At 37.9% G+C, this 22,392-nt stretch overlaps 3 protein-coding genes across 5 annotated transcripts in view; 1 reads left to right on the top strand and 2 right to left on the bottom strand.

Annotated features, from left to right (window-relative positions):
- The window catches only part of Rich (Guanine nucleotide exchange factor subunit Rich), a 36,438-nt gene extending 32,005 nt beyond the window's left edge, over positions 1 to 4,433 (bottom strand). For 2 of the 3 annotated variants that reach the window (XM_069505572.1, XM_034979518.2), the window contains exons 1-5: positions 4,139 to 4,433; positions 3,550 to 3,657; positions 2,808 to 2,957; positions 1,593 to 1,776; positions 560 to 693 (exon numbers count right to left, since the gene is read on the bottom strand). In XM_069505572.1, the coding sequence (XP_069361673.1) occupies positions 560 to 693; positions 1,593 to 1,776; positions 2,808 to 2,957; positions 3,550 to 3,657; positions 4,139 to 4,276 (714 nt within the window). In that variant the 5' untranslated portion in view covers positions 4,277 to 4,433. Of the gene's footprint in view, positions 1 to 559; positions 694 to 1,276; positions 1,328 to 1,592; positions 1,777 to 2,807; positions 2,958 to 3,549; positions 3,658 to 4,138 lie in introns of those variants that run through there. The other variant, XM_069505573.1, reaches the window with a different exon arrangement.
- LOC117991896 (PX domain-containing protein kinase-like protein) overlaps positions 1 to 22,392 on the bottom strand; it is a 129,433-nt gene that overhangs the window by 81,960 nt on the left and 25,081 nt on the right. The window lies entirely within an intron of this gene.
- LOC117992010 (uncharacterized) overlaps positions 6,713 to 22,392 on the top strand; it is a 30,237-nt gene continuing 14,557 nt past the window's right edge. Inside the window, exons 1-10 of the mRNA XM_034979659.2 lie at positions 6,713 to 12,558; positions 13,453 to 13,666; positions 14,089 to 14,427; positions 14,715 to 14,851; positions 15,486 to 15,623; positions 17,024 to 17,117; positions 17,776 to 17,871; positions 18,276 to 18,413; positions 18,812 to 18,952; positions 22,075 to 22,194. Coding sequence (XP_034835550.1) covers positions 6,911 to 12,558; positions 13,453 to 13,666; positions 14,089 to 14,427; positions 14,715 to 14,851; positions 15,486 to 15,623; positions 17,024 to 17,117; positions 17,776 to 17,871; positions 18,276 to 18,413; positions 18,812 to 18,952; positions 22,075 to 22,194 — 7,065 coding nt within the window. The 5' untranslated portion in view covers positions 6,713 to 6,910. The remainder of the gene's footprint in view (positions 12,559 to 13,452; positions 13,667 to 14,088; positions 14,428 to 14,714; positions 14,852 to 15,485; positions 15,624 to 17,023; positions 17,118 to 17,775; positions 17,872 to 18,275; positions 18,414 to 18,811; positions 18,953 to 22,074; positions 22,195 to 22,392) is intronic.

The following is a 22,392-nucleotide window of genomic DNA, read 5'->3' as shown; positions in this document are numbered from 1 at the left end:
CCTGAGAGTTCACAATGCCTTCAAAGGTGTGTGAAGTAGTGTGTTAATTCACACTTGGATAGCATGGTAGATAGTCTTCTCTTTCTAAAAGGAAACCCATGCTCAGTAGTGGGCCAGCAATGGGTTATGATTTTTTTTTAATTTATAGACTAGCGCTTGGCTGCAATCAGACCTGGTGGCAAGTGATGATGCAGCCTAAGCTAGAGCGCGCTCGCCTAGAAGATGCCTATTCAATCTTGACGTGAAAGTACCCATATTATAATTGGAGGCGAAAACTGATGTTGGAAGGGTGTTCTATATCCTAGCGGTCCGAATTAAAAAGGAAGAGGCAAATCGCTTTGTACGATGATGTTTTTTTTTTTTGTTTAATTTTGTGATTTTTGATCAGTCCGAGGACTTTTAGCAAATTTGGTGTATGTTCATGTTTTGTAGCGGCTGCTCCTCTTTAGGAGCTCGCACTCAACTCTTTATTGCCTATCAAGAAGCGAGGTCGAGAATACATTTTCTCTTTAGGCGTCTCGGGTAGTCCTAAAACGATGATGATAAAGATAAAACTTACATTAGGGTCGAACTTGAGGTTAGGTGCAGTAAGGTATGCTGCCCTGCCATCATTGAGTGTAATGCCAAAGCCGCAAACTAATGGAGAATATTCGATATCGTTTACGTGAGTATTGTCTTCCAGTATGGGCTCCGCTGGAAACAAATTGAACAGTTTTTTAAGATAACTTTATGCTTAATTTCCACCAGGGATGGGGGACAATGCTTTGCGAAATCAGTACCCTTATTGTAAATGCGAAAGTGTGTTTGTTTGTTAGTTTGTTGGTTTGTCCTTCAATCACGTCGCAACGGTGCAACAGATTGACGTGATTTTTTGGTTCTGCATGCCATTCCATTGGTAGCACAGCCAGTGGCGGATTTGCCCTAAGGCCCAGTAGGCCCGGGCCTAGGGCTAGATATTAGAGGCGCCCAATCATGACAAAAATCACTTTTTTTTAGTAACAAAAAAAAATTGCGCCTGCTGCGCTCGAGCTCCTATTTGTCATTGGATTGTATTTCACTGACAAATCAAAAAGGTAAATTTTTAATCCCCTCCCCCCCCCTCAACTCATGGCTACGACCATGATTAGTGTTGAGAAAGGGGCGGCTGGTACTTACGAAATCCTGGGGCCTAGGGCGGCCAAGACTGAAAATCCGCCACTGAGCACAGCAAGTGTGGGCCTTAGTATCTCTGTACCAGGGATACATCATAGTAGCAGAGTAGTTACATCAGATTTACCTTTGGAAACTTGCTGGTTGATGGATAATAGTATGCAGTCTAGTTCAAAGCAGAAGTGCCGTGCTCGAGGTGGCACAGGTGTAAACACAATTATCTCTGTACCAGGGATAAAGAATAGCAGCAGAGTAGTTATATCAGATTTACCTTTGGAAACTTGCTGGTTGATGAAGAATGGTATGCGGCCTAGGTCGAGGCAGTAGTTGCGGTTCTGCGTGCTGTCCCCGGGGTAACAAAGGTACACAAATATCTGTGCTATTCTTTATCCCTGGTGTACCAGGGATAAAGAATAGCAGCAGAGTGGTTATATCAGATTTACCTTTGGAAACTTGCTGGTTGATGGAGAATGGTATGCGGCCTAGGTCGAGGCAGTAGTCGCGGTTCTGCGTGCCGTCCCATCGGTAGCGCAGCAGGTGCGCGCGCGTCGTGCACACTAGTATCTCTGTGCCCGATATACAGCACATACGAGTTATCTGCCCGTCCCATACTAGTATTTCTTTGAACTGAAAAAATTTGAGAGGCTTTAATATTTTTGTCATTTGATATCTCTGTCGCAATCTGTCTCAGTGATTGTAATTTAATGCCTGCGTGGATTTTGTATGGTGACAACAATTAAAGTTACAGTAACTTATTGAGGTTATGAATTCAACATTTCTCCTCTAGCTATAAAATAATATAAAAAGTACAGCAAATACAAATAATATTAAAATAGTACTGGCTGATTTTCATGATGAATTAAGAGTATAGAGAGAAAAATGGATACTTAAATTATATACATACTTACAGTTTGAAAACAATTACAAAAAGCTAATATATTTAATGATCGTATATTCAAATTTTTTTTAAATTATTTAATGAACATAATCTAAATATATAAAAGGAAAAGGTGACTGACTGATCTATCAACGCAAACTACTGGACGGATCGGGCTGAAATTTGGCATGCAGATAGCTATTATGACATAGGCATCCGCTAAGAAAGGATTTTTGAAAATTCAATCCCTAAGGGGATGAAATAAGGGTTTGAAATTTGTGTAGTCCACGCGGACGAAGTCGCGAGCATAAGCTAGTATCAAATATAATAAAAAGAAAAGTCCTGACTCGCTCATTGAGTGACTTATAAATGCCGAACCCAACCCTTTGCACCTAGAAAGCTGAAATTTTGCACAGAGGTTCCCTTTATAATGTGTAGAAAGAATTTTTACAATCAACGCAACACAATCGTGGGATGTCGCTAGTCAAATAAACTTATTGAAAAATCCTAATTCAATGTAAAGGATTATTTAAATGATAAGAAAGCTTAACAGTTTTGCTTTGTGATAGTTCTAATAGGTTTAAGTTATTTTGTAAAGTGGTGATAATAAAAATAATACCCAGCTCTTCTCAGACTTGGACGCTTTTGGAACCCTGGTAGTTTTTATTATAAGTACGTAATTAATTATCACCACTATATCATTGTACAAATGAACAATTTTGACCATCAGTAAGCATAACATGTTACCTATTCTGAATAAATAATTTGACTTTTAGCTTACCAAAGTGATTTTAAGCGAAGGTATGACTTCCTTAACAAACAGTTCTGCTGAATCCCTTCTGAGACTAGCCATGGGGGGGTCACATTGCTGATACGCTGTTTGGTCACCCTGTGCTTCCACATTGTACAATATTAAATGACCTTCTGATGTCTACAAATGAAAAAATTTCTATTGATTTAATTGTGTTATATATAGAGGGTGGAAACAATAAGTGTGAGAATAAATTGTAATTATTTATTTATTTAAAACTTGATTTGATATTGCTACTAGGTCACCTGAAAAATAAAATTCTAAGAACTTTATAAAAATAAAGTATGTAATTCTACTCAAAATATTGATTTTTTATGTTTGCATGATGTAGTTTTATTATGAAAAGATAAGAGTAGCAGATATACTCACGATATTAGTGGAATTGCATCTTTAAATCCACAATTCTGTTTATTTATTTATTTAAACAACTTTATTGTTAACAAAATTACAGAGAGTTACAAGATACACTTAAAAAACAAAGGCCACTTTTTTTTTTAATGTAGCGGAACATTGCTGCCTAGCTCGGAATGTAATGTCATATATTAACTTATAGAGATTGTATGGGGACCAGTAGTGCCGCGACAGCGCTGTGACAGCTGGTGACAGCACTGTTGCGGCAGCACTGCTGCGTGCAGCGTGGTTCAGAATCATACCTTTAGTGTTAGTCAATTTGATTACTTGCAAGTGTATATTAATGAATTTTGAAACTTACTGAAATGCATATCATTGATGAATCTGGTTTCCATTCTATGCCAACATTAATGCCCAGCCTCTGCAGAGATTCCACACTCCTCCTGTGATATACTATTGGGACGCTTGGCTGAAAAGAATGTATTTATTTTAGGCCACTAGAGACAGGAGAACTTGGATAAGACAAGCAACGAAAAGAGGAGAGTAGAAAAATTTGCCATAGGATGCCAAATAAATAATAATAATTTATTATTGGATCCAAAAGAGACTATAAAATAAATTAGGTAAAATTATAGTTATAAAGTCATAAAGCACATCCACAATGATTGGATTAAAATCACTTATATGATATTGATTTCACTGCAGCGAGAAATAGTAGTAAGATGCTGGCCGCATTGCCCCTGTTGGTGGTCAAACTAATTCTTTGGCCAAGGCTTATTATGCTAATAAAACTCCTACCATCACAATCACATATGATTTATGGAGAGGGGACATGACCCTCAGCAGTCAGCAATGAAGAAATATCACGCACAGGTCGTGTTTACACAACAGTAAACTGCTAGAAACGAGTAAGACAAACATTAATCATTATCAAGTATAAGGAGACGTACCTTGCAAAACCAGACAACAAAGCAATCTTCACTAAGCGAGGCGAACAATATTTTGTCCCTATTCGACACGATTTGCTTAAACTGGCCCTCATTACCCAAGTTTTGTAAAACTTTGGGCCATCCTATAGGAAAATACATTTTCGAATCAGCATCTGGTAATTTTATTATAACACGACAACAAGACTTCTATTAGAATTCTACGACATAATTTATGAATATCTCGTTTCAATCGTAGTAAACAAATTGAATTTAAAAAATGTATTTTGATTAAATAATTCGCTGTTTCGTCAACACTCGTCCTATCTGACGAGATCTGACGTTTCTCATTACCCAGAGCCAGTGTTTCCATATGTAAATTGAGAATTACCGTGTTCAAGGGTTAAAATTACGGTGTTTCTAGATTAAATTACGGTGGATTAGCTAAAAGAATAGGTACCGTGTAAATTACCGTGTCATTTTTAAAAGAAAAAACGTCACGAATTTGCTTTTTAATCACCTATTAATATTATTCTGAATCTGACTCTCCTAGCATAGCAATATCTTTTTCATATACGGATTTATTCATATTAATATTTTGTTAAATCTCATTAGTTTTACATTTTACACCTTCCTAATTGCTTGAATAAGGACGAAAATAGATTGCTGAGATTTGATGCTTAAACCGAGAGCAAGAGAAATGTTGCTATTACGAAATATGCTTAGGTGACTGAGATTCGTACTCGTATTACGCAGTATATTATGAATTTTTTACGTGATTTTGTATTACCTACGGTGACACGGTCAAGGTAATGGCCATATTACCTTGACGGTAGATTAGGGCTGAATTACGGTACATCTACGGTAATTACCGTGTACATGGAAACACTGCCCAGAGCATAGGTATTAGGTACCCATGGTACCCATAGCAAAGAGTACCCAGAGGCATAATCACGATAATCACTATTCACTACGATTGAACAGTAGTGATGGGCATGTACATTTCAGAGACAACTGATTTTTATAATATGTATAATTACTTAATTATTGTATAATTTATATCAAAACTATTGATCCAATACTAAGTTTGTTTTGCCAAATTCTGAAGTTCTGCTTGTAATTATTAACTAAATCCTTATTTCATCTTGACCCTCTAACCCCATAGAATTCTCGTGTATAAAAGTCTCTATCGACTAACAGCTATAGTATGTGTACCTATTATCATCCTCCATGCTCCACAAAGTTTATCTTCAACAAATTCTCAGACTTAGAAGTCAGAATATCAGCATCATTCATGTAGCTCTTGCTAGCTTAGATAATTTTATAAACTGTTATTGCAAGTGGCAGTATTAACGTTTGTTGTGTGAATAAAATGACAAGGATTTAAAATGCTAGGCATTTTGTGATATTTTTGGATCCCCATAATTTAGTTTCAAGACTAGTATTATTTTCAATAGTTTCTTGCTGGTTCTTCTCGGTAAGAAAGTGTTTAGCTTTAAGGCCGATCAGATCTACAGTAAATGCTCCCAAGCGTTGATATAGCATACTCAAAAACCCGTCCATACGCTTGCCAGTGCGTGTTGTTTGTTTTTTACCAAACAAGCGTGGGGCGCTTCTATTATGCCAGAATTCAGCACATGCTTGTGACCACAGATCTAGTAGATCAGGCAATCAATGTGTAAAAGAAAGTCTAAAATATAATTATACCGGTTTGGGGCACATTGGTTGGGTGGTTTCAAAATATATAACGCACATAGGCAGAAAAATTTATCCAAATAGTTGGGGTGCGCTATCTCTAATTCCTCTGACACTGGTATTCAAAATGAAACATCCCAACCTAGTTACTTTATTGTTTTAATTTTACAAAATATAGTTAATATATTAATTGTAATGTATACAATACGCGAGATTTAGAGATTTTAACATAGTCTAAAAAGTTTCTTTACCTCACTAAGTTTCCGCGACTTGTTTTCACAACATGTTTCGTCAACAAGTTTTGACAATAAGTTTCACCAATAAGTTTCCGAAACAAGTTTCGTCAACAAGTTACACTAAAGAGTTTCAACAACATGTTTCAACAAGCTTTTGCGACAAGTTTCACCAACAAGTTTTTTTTATCTTTGACAGCACTGACATTAACTTTAGGGTTGCCCTAAATAAAAAATTTAGATCCAGAATATTTGTTTTCGACTCTAAGCGGGCGCATTGTTAGATACGTCGTTTTTGTGTGTTTTGCAGTTTTTGCTTCAACGTTTCTCATTGAATTTTATGACATAAATATTGCCATCGTGTTTGAAACGTTCACTATCCATACAAACCAATGATTTTAAAAATGGACTCCATTTTGAGAATCGTAGTTACCAAATTCTTTGAAAATCGATATCTTTTAAAAGGAAAGTTCTGTTTTAAAAGCAATTTAAAATAATGTGCACTGATTAGTGTTAATTATAATCTGTATGTATAAATAATTAAGGTAGAATTATAACAAAGAGAGGAGAAAGAGGAAGCGATTTTTAGATTAATCGATTTAAATTTGTATAATCGACAACTAGCAAGCGCTAGCCTATACTCTACAGTCTTTGATTTTAATATTGCAATTTCTTTGATTTCTATCAAATTTCATTTGTCTGTGGGCGATGCTAACTTGCTAGCAGAACTGGAAATCAACAAATTTAATAATTATAACAAGCTTTTCACAAGAATAGTTAGATGGATTCGGTTTTAAGTCGTAAAGAAGGTTAAATTTAACCAGGTACGTATAATTATGTCCCTGTATTCCATGTGCTCTCTACAACAATGTCTGAAGCAGTTGAAGTAGAGTCTGACAATCTTTGCACGACAGAGGACGCATTTGAAAAATTTCAAGCGGTATCTATGTACGAAGAAGATGAGTACATTACGCTCGCCGATATCGTGTCACCTCCACTTCCCAACCGGGACATAAGCGAGATTCTACATGATATGCCCATCGACGATGTAAGTTCACTTGCTGTAGAAGAGACTTCCAACCAAGTAACATCAACAACAGACCAAAATTTCCAAGAAACTACACCGACAAAGCGAGGAAGAAAAACGAACAGTGACTTGGAATCTAGCAGTTGTCAAGTAAGTGAACCTAGAGAATCTTATGAATGTTTAGCATTAACTGACAATGAAAACAAAAACAATGTATCATCCCAAGGCTTGGAGCTTGACTTTAATAACAGTATGTTGAATGGAGAGCAAGCCTTACCGGAAACACCTAATGATAATAATTATCCCTCATTTGAACCCACAAATAAGTCCAAACGTGGGCGTGGGCGTGGACGTGGGCGTGGACGTGGACGTGGACGTGGACGTGGGCGTGGGCGTTATGTTAGAAACAAGAAACCTGTCCAAGAAATGATACCTGCCGAACAAAAAATACCAAAAAAGAGAGGTCGACCAGCCAGACCAAAAAATACTGAAGTTCCTACTCCCACAACAAATGAAGACCGAAATGACTTAACAGATAGTGTCAAAAATGTAAGTAATATTAGTGAAGAGTTTGTGGAAAACACTGACATCAAGACTACTAAACGAGGAAGAAGAAAGAAAAAAATACCATCAGAATTAATAGAATATTCTAATGAGGTCATAATTGAGCCTGAAGCAGATATAAATTTCACGTTGCCTGTAGAAGAAGCTGCAATGGATGATGAAAATGTAGTAAAAAAACAAAAAAAGCGTAGAAAAACTACGAAGAACCGGCCCCATGATAGATCAGTTTTAGACAAACCGCAAGAAAGCGGAAATCAATTACTTGTGTCAAATGATCTAACCGATGATGAGATGGAAGATATGCCTTTAGTAGCATTAAGTAATAAAATAGCTAAACTTGACAAATCTGACACATCTGATATTCAATTGGGCACTAAAAATGAACTATTAAATGAAACAAACCAACTGAATGAAACAAAAGACAATGTTGATGTTCAAAAAACTCCAAAAAAACGTGGCAGACGTAAAAAGGTGGACTCTAATAATTCCACTCAGATTAAAACCTCAGAGGATGACAATAATATCACAACTACTACCAACGGCATAGCTAAAGAGGATCCTGATGATCTAGGCATAAATAATTCACAGGGATGCATTACTGATTCAGAAGCAAATAGGAATAATTCTGAAAATATTGAAAACAATAATATTAATGATGATGCAACTGTTCAAGAATTCCAAGAAAGTGTATGCAAAGAGTCTACAAATAAAAGGAACTCAAAAAAGCCTGTTATGTCAGATTTTGAGTATAACATAGACAGTATTGTCAAAAATGAAAATCGGGATGCCCAACAATTAAGTGATCATAGTGAATCGGAAACTGGAGACTCTTCTAAAAGACCTGTACGCCGTAAAGCAAAAAAGAATTTGCACTATGATGAAGGGTCAGATGAAGATCCTTATGCTAATGTTGAATTGTCTGATGACGAACCACGAAGACGAAAGGGAGGTAGATATCATTCTGATGATGAATATATTCCAGGAGGTAAACGAGCACTATCAGACATGTCCGATAGTGATATGGATATTGATGTTCATGAAGAAGTTGATATGGATGATTTACTAGGAGAATCTATAAACCAAAAAGGCAGAAAGCACAGAAAATCAGAATCAGGGAGTCCAAGAAAAAGAGCCAAAAAAGGTGATGCAGGTAAGGTCAATCTAGATGTTGTCACTGCGATACCCTCCGCAACAGACAGTGGTGGTGATTTAGAAGATTTATTAGAAACATCAATTATCAAAACTAGTGAAGATACTCCAAAAGCATGGGGTTCAACACAGGAGTTTAAAGATTTTCTTTTAAAAATATCTCAAGGATCAGACATCAAAATAAAAAAAGCAAAATCTATTGATAATAAGAAAACTCCTCTTCAAATACCAGTATTAGATCCAAATGAACCCAAAAAAACTGCAGAAATGTGTGCACAAACAGATACCATCAAAACTAAAGCTGTTTCAGTGCAGACAACCAGTATTCATGAAGTGCCAATGAAAAATCAAGTGGCACTGTCTGCAGATCAATCAGAAAAAGCATGCGAGTTCTTGTCGGGTATTGTAAAAACAACTGCTGAATTAGGACAACTAATGACTCAAAAGTCTGAAGATTTTATTGAAAAGAAAATTAATACCACATATGTAACAGATACATTAAAAATGGATTATTGTGTAAAAAAATCATTTTTGTTATTTAGACTTGCTAAACATAACTTAGTTCAAATGGAGGAAGATCTAGCAAAACAATATGAGGAGTTTTTAAAAGAAAACAATCTAATTCAACACAGAGAAGAACAAAAAGTTATTGAATCAGCTCCTAAAGCGACAAATAGTGATAGTGATTGTGAAATTGTTGAAGAACCAGTGGTAAAAAAAAAGACAGAAAAGACAGCATTTAATCCCAAAACTGTCTTTCTAAATAAAGAGTTGTCTATCAAGATAGCTAAAAAACCCAATGAAGAACCAAAACCCAAAGAAGAGCTAAAAATAAAATCTAGACATACAGTTTGGATCAATGACTCTATAATGGTCAAAAAAGTAAAGCCTACTCAGTCTTTTTTAGCCCAGGACAGCCGAAATAAAAAACCACCTGATACATATGTTACATTAGAAATGGTAAGTGATTTTTTTACGATGTATAATCATCAAAGGGCAATATCAACATGTGCACAGCTTGTGAGACCTGAGTGGCTTACAATGAATCAAAATTATACTTGTTGTTATTTTTTTGATAAAACCTGTGAGTCTTCTGAAAGTTCTATTCCTAGCAATCAAGAGTTACCAACTGAAGATGCTGTTACTGAAAATAATTTACAAAATCTGAGTGATACGAAGCCTTTGAATAATACGGGTCCTAACTCATTGTTATCACTTTGTATTGAAGCAATACAGAAAATGATGCATGCTGAAGATCTTGTGATTAATAACAAGATATGTTGCTTAACTGAAAACATTAAATCAAGATTTGATTCAAATACATTACTAAATTCCTGTAAAGATGATACACAAGATGCCACATACTTAAATGACTTAAATAAAAATGGTATATGCATACTAAATATAAATCAGCAGTCAGTGAAAATTGGGCATCTTAAAACTCTTTGTTATGAAAAAGTCATGGAACTTATTCATGTGCCTGATTTCAGTGAGAGTGAAGTAAAAAAAAATCCATCATATCATTACGAGGCAAACAACAGTATTTATGAAATAAACGAAGAGGTTTGTACAGTAAACTCTGAATATACTTCATTTGAGACAGTAAAACCATTATTTTCACTTTGTTTGACAATTATACAAGATTGCCAAGAAGTAATTGAAACTTCAAATTTATTTGTAGAAAAGATGAGATTTTTGCAACCAGATTCATTGAAAAACATAGTTTTTAATGAAGTCAAAGACATATTTTGCAAAAGAATGTGCAAAATTAAGAACTATGAAGATAAAGCTTCTATGGATACAACAATTTGTATGGATTACATACAAACTATACCAAATCAGAATCAGTGCTCCTTTGATAGGTTTAAACCAAGTTGTCTTAAATCACTTTGTTTTGATGTTATGAAAAAAACTTTCACTGAACACTATGAACATGATGAAGAAAGTAATATTAATTTCATACCAACTTTAACAAATGAGAAGCAATGCTTTGAACCAAATTCTCTTAAATCATTTTGTTACAAGGCTATGAAAAAAGCCTTCAATGCATACTGTGAACATGATGAAGAAAGTAACATTCATTGCATACCAACTTTAACAAATCAGAACCAATGCTTTGAACCAAGTTCTCTTAAATCTATTTGTTTGGTTGCTATGAAAAAAGCCTTCAAGGAACTCTGTCCACATGATGAAGAAAGTAACATTGAAACACAAATAGGCATAGATTCATTAAATTTTACTATTAATAATGTAAACACTGTATCAGAAGATGTGTTTTTAAATGGTACCGCTGAAGAATACAGTGAAGACAATCAAATAGAATCAAATTATTTAGATGATGAGGAACACAATAATTATTCTGAAGACTGTGAAGGAAGCTATGATAACAATGTTGAAGAGGACGATAATAACTGGGTGTCACAAGTCCAGATGAAAGAATTGCGATCTTTTGTAGAACCTACAAATAATCCTACAGTTAATAATGTCAATGAAGAACTTCCTCAAGGCTCGGATTTACCTCCCAATGGTATAGTTAACATCAAAATAGAGCCTACAGATGAACTATTGGAAAATATTGTAGAAGCAAATGTAAAAAAGGAGCCGCTAGATGAAGAGGAAACTACTTTTATGCCAATAGTAGCATTTACCAAGCAAGAAAATGCTGATGCTACTACATCGTCTAAAGAACCTATTGAAAGGCAAAATAGTAATAGTTATGATGGAAATGCCTTTGAAGCCTTTGTGAGTAGCAATAAAATGATTATGTCTCTAGATAGCTATGAACCTATAAATGAGGAAATTTTTACTCAAAGTACTTCACGAGTTCGGAGACAATATGAACCTGATACTGATGATGAAATTGAAAATTTTGCTGATAGTCTAAACTTGTTGGTCCCTCAAAATGTTGAAATTGCTAAGGATAGATTAATGGAAAGCAGTTCAGATGAAGATACAAATAAAAAAAAGAAACCTGAGAAACGTGGTAGGGGTAGACCTAAAAAAAATACTAAAACTATTAATGCCCCTCCAGTTAAAGAAAATTTAACATCGAAAAGTGATTTAGCTATTTTAACTAGAAAAATGAGAGAGAAAATAAGACAGGTTGAAAGACAAAACGAATCTTCAGAGTCGGAATTGGAAGACACACTGAGTGTTATAAAAGAAAAAACTAAAGACAAACCTCCAAAAAAACAATCAAGTGACAATAAAGTCCCAGAAAATGAAATTCAGTGCAATGACGTAGATTCAACTGAACAAGTAAATGAAAATAATACACAACAGAATGAAAATAATGCACAACATAATGAAAATGTGCTAAGTGTAGATAAAGATACTGCGAATGAAGAAAGCGAAACAGCCGTGGGCCCTGAGGAAGAACAAAACCAACATATTGATGAAGACAGTCAATATACTGATGTAGATGATAGGTCAAATTCACCTTTGATTGACAGAGAGGGGCCAGTGGAACTTTTAGAATGTGAGCCAAACATTTCAATGTTTGAGAACTTGATGGAAAAACCACGTCCAAAACCACATTCAAAAAGAAAACCTAAGGCGAAAACAGATGCAACAGAAACTACTACTGAGAAAACAGTAGATTCTCCTCCATATATTGATCGTCATGGTTGGAATTGTTACCCCATTGACACTAAGGATGGTAAAATTTACCAGTATGCTCAAATAAAGTTACACAAGCTGCCAGAGTCATTTGTGGAAACATATTTGAAATATCAAGATCTTTCTGAACAAGCAAAGGATGATTCTGAAGTGGACAAGTAAGTGTTACAATAATCACGCACTCAACCGATCCGAATCCGTGAAAATACGGATATAAAAAATATCTACATGTCATAAGCTACCATACAAATAGTTCATAAAACAAAAAGGAACTTCACGGAATCGTATCGGATAAGTGCGTAATCGCTCTTATGCAGACTGTCCAACAGGGCTATGTGCCTCACATCCTCGCCACATCACGCCTCGTACATGTAGTGTAAAATCTAATAAGATCACTTCAATTTTTAAAGCTTAACTCATCCTATCTCTGATAGAAATAGACAATCAGCTAAGCTATCTAGAGGGAATGATACTATTTGTTGTTTCACACACCCTCACCAATCCTAGGTGGAAAGGTAACGGTAATGTCTACTAACTGTACTAACTTGAGAACATACTTATTTATTTTATTTATTTGGCTTCCAAAACAGATTACAATACAATATTATTCTAACCTATAGAACGCCACAGATCGAGATAGTAATTAGGCTAACCCGGTGCGGGATAGCGCGGTCACGCCTCATACCCCGATTACCATCTCGACCTGTCGCGTACTATAAGGCGCCGTCCTATTGTCATAGCTCGTGCGATGATGCGTGTGTCCGACGAAAATAATCGCGCGTCCGTGCGTTCAAACAAACTGTGTTCTACTGAACGTCCTATTGAAGATCGCGCGATCATGCGATGCGTTCATATTGTCTTTCATCGCACGATGAAATCACATCGCATCATCGCGCGAGCTATGACAATAGGACGGCACCTAATTCCTTAACTAATTTGTATTTTGTTGTTATTGTAATGTATGGGTTCTTATTGCTGTGTATGAGCATGGCCTGCATAATTAATACTAATACATACATTGATACATGGTATGATACATTGATTCTTTACAGACTGATCAATTTACAATCGCTACATCGTATTCAGTCTAAAGAAAAAGGCCCTCTTAAAACAAAGGAGAGTAAAGGTGCCTCCATCGAACCGGGTAAAGCAAAATCTTCAGAAGCAGAGAACGAATTGTTGGCAGACATTAAAACTGAACAGTGTGACGAGCTCTCGCCTTCTGAAGACGAGGGTGAAAATGCTGAGGACATTCCTCCCCCAGCTGTAAGTATTATACTTTCACCTAACTATGGGTATAGTGTAGTAGTGTAGTGTGTCAGTTTGGTTTGGTTTGGTAGTGCATTGAAAAATCAGTCAGTTACCTTTCCCTTGTATGTATTTAGATGTACCTACACCTACATACACTGACCTCTAAATCCTAATTTTATTTTTATTTTATATAGTATTTTACATATTCCAGATGTTTGAAGAGTAACCTCGTGTTAAGTAAAATTTATTTATAACGCGTAATATTTAACTCTTCACGTCCCATTTTTTACTTTTTGTGTCAAATTTCATATCAAAAATACGATTTTAGTCCTTATTTTAAAGGTGAACCGTATTTTTGACATGACAGTTGACCCATAGAGTTCAAATGGGGCGTGAGGAGTCATTTTTCACGGACTATACCTATTTTACAATTACAGACACCGCCGCCAAGCGCCGAGAATTGCTTAGCGAAAGATTACCTCATGAACGACGATGATGACAGTGATCCGGAAAAACATGACGGAGAGAGTAAGAAGTCTGAAAAATCACCAAAAAACACGGACGATTTGAATGAAACTGGTCCCAAAAAGCCCGTGCGTCCATCGAAATCAAAAGTCGAAGAGGATAAGGCGAAACCGAAAAACTTAATGTTGACAGCTGACAAGATGATGACCAAAGAGTTAGCGCTGTTGCACGCGCCTGTAGACCTTGACCTTAAGCAAGAGGTTCTGGATATAAAAGATGTTTCCACAAAGGCAGCTACGAAAAGTGCTCAGGTAACTTTACTTTTAAAATACTAATTCCTTAAGTCTCCATTAGGATTGGTCGCGTAGTGGCCAAAATTGTGCCAGGACGAACATAATATCAAGAATATTCTAGTCATAACTACTAACATACAAGTTTCCGACTAACTGTACTAACGTGAGTGCCTGTGAAAAAGGACCCTGGATGGGTTCGAAACTAATCAGGCTTACGTCAAATAAACATGTGAGTACAGGGAACTTGTATAGTTGTAATGGTACTCTCACGATAGTTTAAACGCTAAAAAATTCTGGTCTTTCAGAAAACTAGTCCCAAAACGAATACATCCAGGGAACATAAAGATAAAGATGATGACTCCTCGTCTGAAGAAGAGAAGCAATGGTTCACAACCAAGGAGAAACTTCTCAAACGGCTGGAAAAGAAACAGGAGTGTCCAAGGTATGTGGATTGGATGATAATTTTGATTGATATGATGGATTGTTTAAGCTGTAGTTTTGTATTGTGCACTTTGGAATAAAGGTTTCTAGTGGTTTATGAAGAGAAAATTATTAATTGTGTGGTAAATCTTATATGTCATCCATTGGTTTCATTAAAACATGTTTAAGGTACTCTATCAAAGCTTTCGTGCGAATGAGTTTTTTTTATTTATTTTTTCTCTTTATTTCGCCCAAAATAATAAATGTACATCTATCCGCTTTACATCCAAAACTCTCTAGAGTTTGTGTGGATGTTGCACATTCCTCTTATGATCTAAACTAAGCTAGAAATCGATGCAATCAAGGTGTTCTAAGGGGGAAATCTGTAGAATGCACTTAAGCTTCAGTTAAAATGAGAAAGATTTATCACAGCAATATAACGCTGTCTCGTTTTAAAAGTGTCTTTAAGTCTGAGCAAAGTCAATATGTTCTCTATAGATCTCAGCCTAAGGTCTAGAGCGTACTTTGACTTTGGTCAGACTAGTAGATAAAACGAGACAGATTTACGTCAGCGATGTAACACTGGCCCGTTTTAACAGTGTCTTAAGTCTGAGCAAAATCAAAGAGCAAGACATTAATTGACTGAATGTCTGCAGCGTGGATGACGCGAAACGTGCTAAGATCGTCAGTGAGTTCATCGAGAAGCGAAACGACGGGCCGACCATCAGACTGCGTGGCCGGCCGCCGCGCCGCCGCTCGCTCAAGAAACTGATGGAACGACGCAAGCAAATGAAGTAAGTAATTTGTTCTCATGGAGCGGGATGACGCGAAACGTGCTAAGATCGTCAGTGAGTTCATCGAGAAGCGAAACGACGGGCCGACCATCAGACTGCGTGGCCGGCCGCCGCGCCGCCGCTCGCTCAAGAAACTGATGGAACGACGCAAGCAAATGAAGTAAGTAATTTGTTCTCATGGAGCGGGATGACGCGAAACGTGCTAAGATCGTCAGTGAGTTCATCGAGAAGCGAAACGACGGGCCGACCATCAGACTGCGTGGCCGGCCGCCGCGCCGCCGCTCGCTCAAGAAACTGATGGAACGACGCAAGCAAATGAAGTAAGTAATTTGTTCTCATGGAGCGGGATGACGCGAAACGTGCTAAGATCGTCAGTGAGTTCATCGAGAAGCGAAACGACGGGCCGACCATCAGACTGCGTGGCCGGCCGCCGCGCCGCCGCTCGCTCAAGAAACTGATGGAACGACGCAAGCAAATGAAGTAAGTAATTTGTTCTCATGGAGCGGGATGACGCGAAACGTGCTAAGATCGTCAGTGAGTTCATCGAGAAGCGAAACGACGGGCCGACCATCAGACTGCGTGGCCGGCCGCCGCGCCGCCGCTCGCTCAAGAAACTGATGGAACGACGCAAGCAAATGAAGTAAGTAATTTGTTCTCATGGAGCGGGATGACGCGAAACGTGCTAAGATCGTCAGTGAGTTCATCGAGAAGCGAAACGACGGGCCGACCATCAGACTGCGTGGCCGGCCGCCGCGCCGCCGCTCGCTCAAGAAACTGATGGAACGACGCAAGCAAATGAAGTAAGTAATTTGTTCTCATGGAGCGGGATGACGCGAAACGTGCTAAGATCGTCAGTGAGTTCATCGAGAAGCGAAACGACGGGCCGACCATCAGACTGCGTGGCCGGCCGCCGCGCCGCCGCTCGCTCAAGAAACTGATGGAACGACGCAAGCAAATGAAGTAAGTAATTTGTTCTCATGGAGCGGGATGACGCGAAACGTGCTAAGATCGTCAGTGAGTTCATCGAGAAGCGAAACGACGGGCCGACCATCAGACTGCGTGGCCGGCCGCCGCGCCGCCGCTCGCTCAAGAAGCTGATGCAACGACGCAAGCAAATTAAGTAAGTAATTTGTTCTCATGGAGCGGGATGACGCGAAACGTGCTAAGATCGTCAGTGAGTTCATCGAGAAGCGAAACGACGGGCCGACCATCAGACTGCGAGGCCGGCCGGACCCGTTGTCTGTAGGGAGCTGGTGATGGGTTGATCATGATGATGAACACTAATGATGATAACTGCAGTATTTTTGCTTTAGAATGTGTGTTGTGTGTGTGTTATTTGTATTTCAAGGCAGCCTTATTGTCCTGTGATTATATTTAAAGGTTCTTTATATTGTTTGTAGGATCCTCACAAGAGAGCTGCTAGGCGACGACTCGTCCCACACTGGCAAGAAATCCTATCAGACTTACGGGAAAGGGCGTCGTAACATAAGAGCGGTACTATTTTAGTACAATCATTACATATAACTTTCTTTTTACTTTTTTTTGTAGCACTAACTTTTTGCTTCCTTTCGAATATGAGGGGAAAAGGAAAAAATTGCCTTAATTCGAAAAAAAAACAATAATTACAATCGATGGGGCCATAACTCCGCCTAAAATAAATAATTTATAACTCAAGACATCACTACATATATTATTATGAATGAGAGTGTTGTTTGTTGGTTTGTCCATCAATCACTTCGCAACGGAGCAACGGATTGACGTGATTGTTTGCATGGGTATATTTAAGGACCTGGAGACTGACATAGGCTGCTTTTATCCCGGAAAATCAAAGAGTTCCCACGGGATTTTTAAAAACCTAAATCCAAGCATACGAAGTCGCGGGCATCAGCTAGTAGGTTATAACTCAAGACATCACTACTCATATTATGAATGCGAATGTGTTTGTTTGTTGGTTTGTTGATTTGTTCTTCAATCACGTCGCAACGGAGGTACGGATCGACGTGATTTTTTGCATGGGCATATTTAAAGACCTGGGGAGTGACATAGCTAGCTTCTATCTCGGGAAATCACAGAGTTCCCTCCGGATTTTTAACAACCTAAATCCACGCGAAGTCGCAGGCTAGTTTCCTATAGTATATTAATTTTTCCGCAGGTTATAAACAAGAAAGCACTGTCGCACAGCACCGTAATGGCTAATATGGAAGAGTTTGAAAGGAAACAGAGGTTGAATATGCGCCAGACACAGCTTGTAAGTAAACCTAAGTGCTAAGGTTGAAATCTATAGAACATTGACTTTGCTTAGACTTAAGATGCTGTTAAAACGACACAACATTATATCGCTGATATAAATCAATCTCGTTTTAACTGAAACTTAAGTCTGAGCAAAGTCAAAGTGCGTTTTTTAGATCTTGGTAAGTGTTATTACATGGAAAAAACCGGCCAAGTGCGAGTGAGGTTTGCGCAATTTGTAGGGAGTCAAAAAGGCGCCCCGGGAAAACGCCAAAAGCGAGTACCGAACGGGCGCCCTCCCGCGATTCGGCCCATATAACCGAGAGGTTGGTGGAGCCATGGGAGGTGGAAGGTTGTATTGTACATCGGCTAACTTATAAAAGTGGTACTTGGTAGTATTGTACGTCGTGACACTTGTTTCAGAGGGAGATACTCGGTTGCGAAGAGGGAGTGAACGTGGTGGTAATCAACGACGAGCTGTGTCTCGAGTACGACTTCGACGAGATGCGACCCGTCGTCACCGTCCACCCGTTCTTCACCAAAGTCATGAAGGCGCATCAGGTAACTCTCGTTACCGTCAAGTATCTATCCATACTTTTAGTCATTCATCTATCTCTCTCTAATTAAGGGCATATAATCGATTTTAGTACATTTTTGTAGTCTCACCAATACTTGAATAAAGTTTTCGATGCCTAAGCCATCTTACTCACAACTTCAGGGTACAGTTAGAACCTGGATGCAGGCTTGTCAGCAATGATGACGATTTAAAATGCGTGATGTGACAAAATGACTTATGTTGCCGTTATCTAAAGTATGGACTAAAAGTCTTCATTAAGCGTGCATTACCATAACGCGCGCTTATCGTCTATTATTGAGAAACCGCTAGTTTAACAGCTGTTACAGAACAGCCACTTTGTATACGAGCAAATGTATTGAAATGGAGATTGCTTGTTCCGCAGTATGAAGGCGTGAAGTTTATGTGGGACGCATGTTTTGAGAGCGTGTCGCAAGTGCAGAGCGGCCACGCGGGCGGCGGCTGCATCCTCGCGCACTGCATGGGGCTCGGGAAGACGCTGCAAGTGCTGGCCTTGCTGCATACGGTGCGTATGACATCACACCCTACATCCATTGTCAGCCAAGGGCGTTGTAGCTCTTAACTGCACTCTCAGCTCCCAAGCCGTGAGAAAATGAGACACTAAAACAGTCTTCAACAACACTGAAAGATAATTTTTAAATTATGTACTTCAAACCAACCCAAGAAATTTTTTTCAAAAAAAAATAAAAACCGACTTCAAACTAGTGTTGGTGGTTATTGAAGTCGGGTTTTTTTTTTTTTAAATTTTATTTCACAATTTTTAGTGGCCCCATCGTACTAAAATATGATATGCCTGCGTATCAAACATACAAAAAGACATACATTCGAATTGAGAACCTCCTTTTTTCAAGTCGGTTAAAAATATACTATGCCTGGTTAAAACCCTACTGTTTACAAAGCTATTACACTGATCGCAAGCAATTTACTCTTATTAATTGAGGAGTTCCGTTCTCCATCTCCGAAGATATTAATCAGATCTTTACCAAATTAAAATGGGACCACCTGGAAGTATGTCCTACAAAACAAAAAAGAATCATCAAAATCGGTCGGGTCGGCAGCTAAGACTGTAACCAACCTGTGGTCCTACCTAAGAAAGCCCTGCCCTACCTCACTTACTGAACTACCTAGAAATGTTACTCCTAATTTATTTTTAAAGTGGCACGTGCATCATCTAGCAGAAGGATCTTTTGGCAGTGTTGTGCCCATAATAAACCAAGAACTTTTAGAGTATCAGAAGTAATGAGTTCATCAGACAAATGACTTTACGGGGTTTGAGCAAAGGAAGTGGGTGTTCACATATTGAAAACTAACACATTATTTTGAAACGTGCGTTCGTGTATTGGATTTGTCTAATCAATCATCCGGTTGTTCGCGTATTGAAATTCAACTGACTACCGCGTTCGGGCTTTGAAAGTATGTGTTCGCGCATTATTTTGAAACGTGCGTTCGTGTATTGGATTTGTCTAAACAATAATTCGTTGGTTCACGTATTAAGTCCTATTAAGCATGAATCTAAATAAGTAAATCTTCCTTTAGTTTGTATGGACAACAAGATAGAATCATGCCGTAAACAACGAGATGAACACATTAGTTAAAACCCGGATCTATTAGACGTGTGCAAGCTGTTCTCCGGTGAAGCAGGAGAAGAGCTTTGTGTATTGGCATCATTTACCTTATGGGTGAAGAGATTAAAAGATAAATGATGGTTGATCGCTCCGCCACGCCATCAACGGTGAACTTCTACCTTCCCTTAGTATCCCATCGTTTGTTCTTGGTTTCTCAAGTTATTGAGAGAGCAATTTATCTCATGAAATACCAACGAACAGTAGTTCCCCCCCCACAACACGTCATCATTTTTTGTATAGCGCAACGTATGCAAGCATACTATTTAAAGCGGTGCGTCCCGCTTATGTTCGATCGAGAATAGATGATTACGATAATGATAATGATCATGAATATGAACATGAGTTGCATTTTTATCGTGGTGCATTCCCACATTTGATCTTTAGAAGATCGCAAGGATGAGCGGCAGCACTACGGTATCGCCGAAACGAGCTATATTCGCAGGCCAGACCCCAATCCTTCGAGTTTGTCGTGTATGCATTTGTATTAATATATTATTGCCATTCAGAAGGATATATTATAACTATCCCAACACAATTTTAGTTTGTAGATGTATTTGTATTATACATGTAAGCGATAAAATATTTCACGTTAGAAATCACTTTAGCAAAAGATTCTCAGAGCACTGAGACGCTAGGATTTCCTTTAGGCAGGACGTACAAACATCAGAGCGCTCCGACCCTCTCTCGCATGAGTGTCTTCAAACGCTAAAGTTGGTTTATGTATTTGTATTTATAAAAGCCATCAGAAGAGTGCAGAACTCCAAGCAATATCTGTTTAACATAGAGATCAACAGACCTATCTGTGTCTCTAGTCAATTCAATTCTAGTTTCAGACACATGCGTGGCCCTACAGATGAGAACGTGTTCCCTCTGTGCACGTTTCCTTGTACTTAGTACTAAATGTATGCAAGCACCGCCCGCCGTGCCGGTGGTCCGTCAACACCTGCGACAACTCATTTGGCATTTAGGCATCGACCGCTGGGTCGTTCCCATGTACTACCTTCCCAACTACAGTTTTCCTCGTTATACGAGTGTTTATAACGTTTTGTAAATTTAATCTTCTAAAATAGTTATTTTATGTTTTTATGTGTTAGTACAGCATTATTATAATCTACTAAACTGATTTTTATAAACTTTAACCTGATATTTTTGTACTCTTTTCAACAAATTTTCCTATTGCTTTATTAGTATGGGAGACCATTAGTATGGGAGTCCATGATTGTTACAAGACGTTGAGAGAACGAGCTGCACTAGCTGAAATAGCTGGTCCAGTCTGGAGAAGGGTGGCACAGGACCATAAGCATTGAGACATTTTTATGATGCAAATTGACTAACAAAAACGTTGTGAACTCAGCAATGAAGGCTTTCATGCACTTTTCAGCACTTTAATTTAATTTATTAATTGTTTATTTAATACTTTTCAGTGCTTTTCAAGTTGGCTCACTTTAATTTAATTAATTTATTTAGTACTTTTCTGTGCTTTTTGAGTCTGCTCACTTTTTATTTTATTTATTTATTTAATACCTCTCAGTGCTTTTTAAGTCGTCTCACTTTTATTTCATTTATTTATTTAATACTTCTCAGTGCTTTCAACTCGGCTCACTTTTATTTCATTTGTTTATTTAATACTTCTCAGTCCTTTTTAAGTCTGCTCACTTTTATTTCATTTATTTTTTTAATACTTCTCAGTGCTTTTTTAGTCTGCTCACTATTATTTCATTTATTTATTTGAGTAAGTACTTTTTAAGTAGGCTCGTTAGTCGTAGGCGTAGTTAGTTTATTTAAGTACTTTTTAAGTAGGCTCACTTTTATTTCATTTATTTATTTAATACTTCTCAGTGCTTTTTGAGTCGGCTCACTTTTATTTCATTTATTTATGTTATACTTCTCCCTTCTTGAAAAAGTTTTATTCGGAACAGCTGTTCCAATTCAATAATTATTCATTGTACTGATATTGGCCTTTGTTTAGTGTGGATGTCTAAACTCTGTTTTGAATTAACAGGTACTAACGCACCCACAAGTGGGCATGCAGCGAGTGTTGGTGTGCTGCCCACTGTCCACGGTCCTCAACTGGGTGGACGAGATTCACAAATGGATTGGACCCGTCACTGGCCAGATCAAGGTAACATTAAGGCAGATTTACATTCGTGCACGCGCACGAACTGCGCACACAACTTAAACTAAAAACTAAAGCTTAGTTTGGGTTGTTATTTAAAAAAAGCAGCGGCTTGGCTCCATTTCACTCTACACGTTAGCGTTGTGCCTTCTTAGTCTATTTATTCAAACACGCTGTTCATGAACTGCAAACCAGTTTTTTAAT

Source organism: Maniola hyperantus, chromosome 20, assembly GCF_902806685.2.
Source record: "Maniola hyperantus chromosome 20, iAphHyp1.2, whole genome shotgun sequence".
NCBI lineage: Eukaryota > Metazoa > Arthropoda > Insecta > Lepidoptera > Nymphalidae > Maniola > Maniola hyperantus.
The sequence above is the reverse complement of the archived record's forward strand: the minus strand, read 5'-3'. Positions and strand labels throughout refer to the sequence as shown.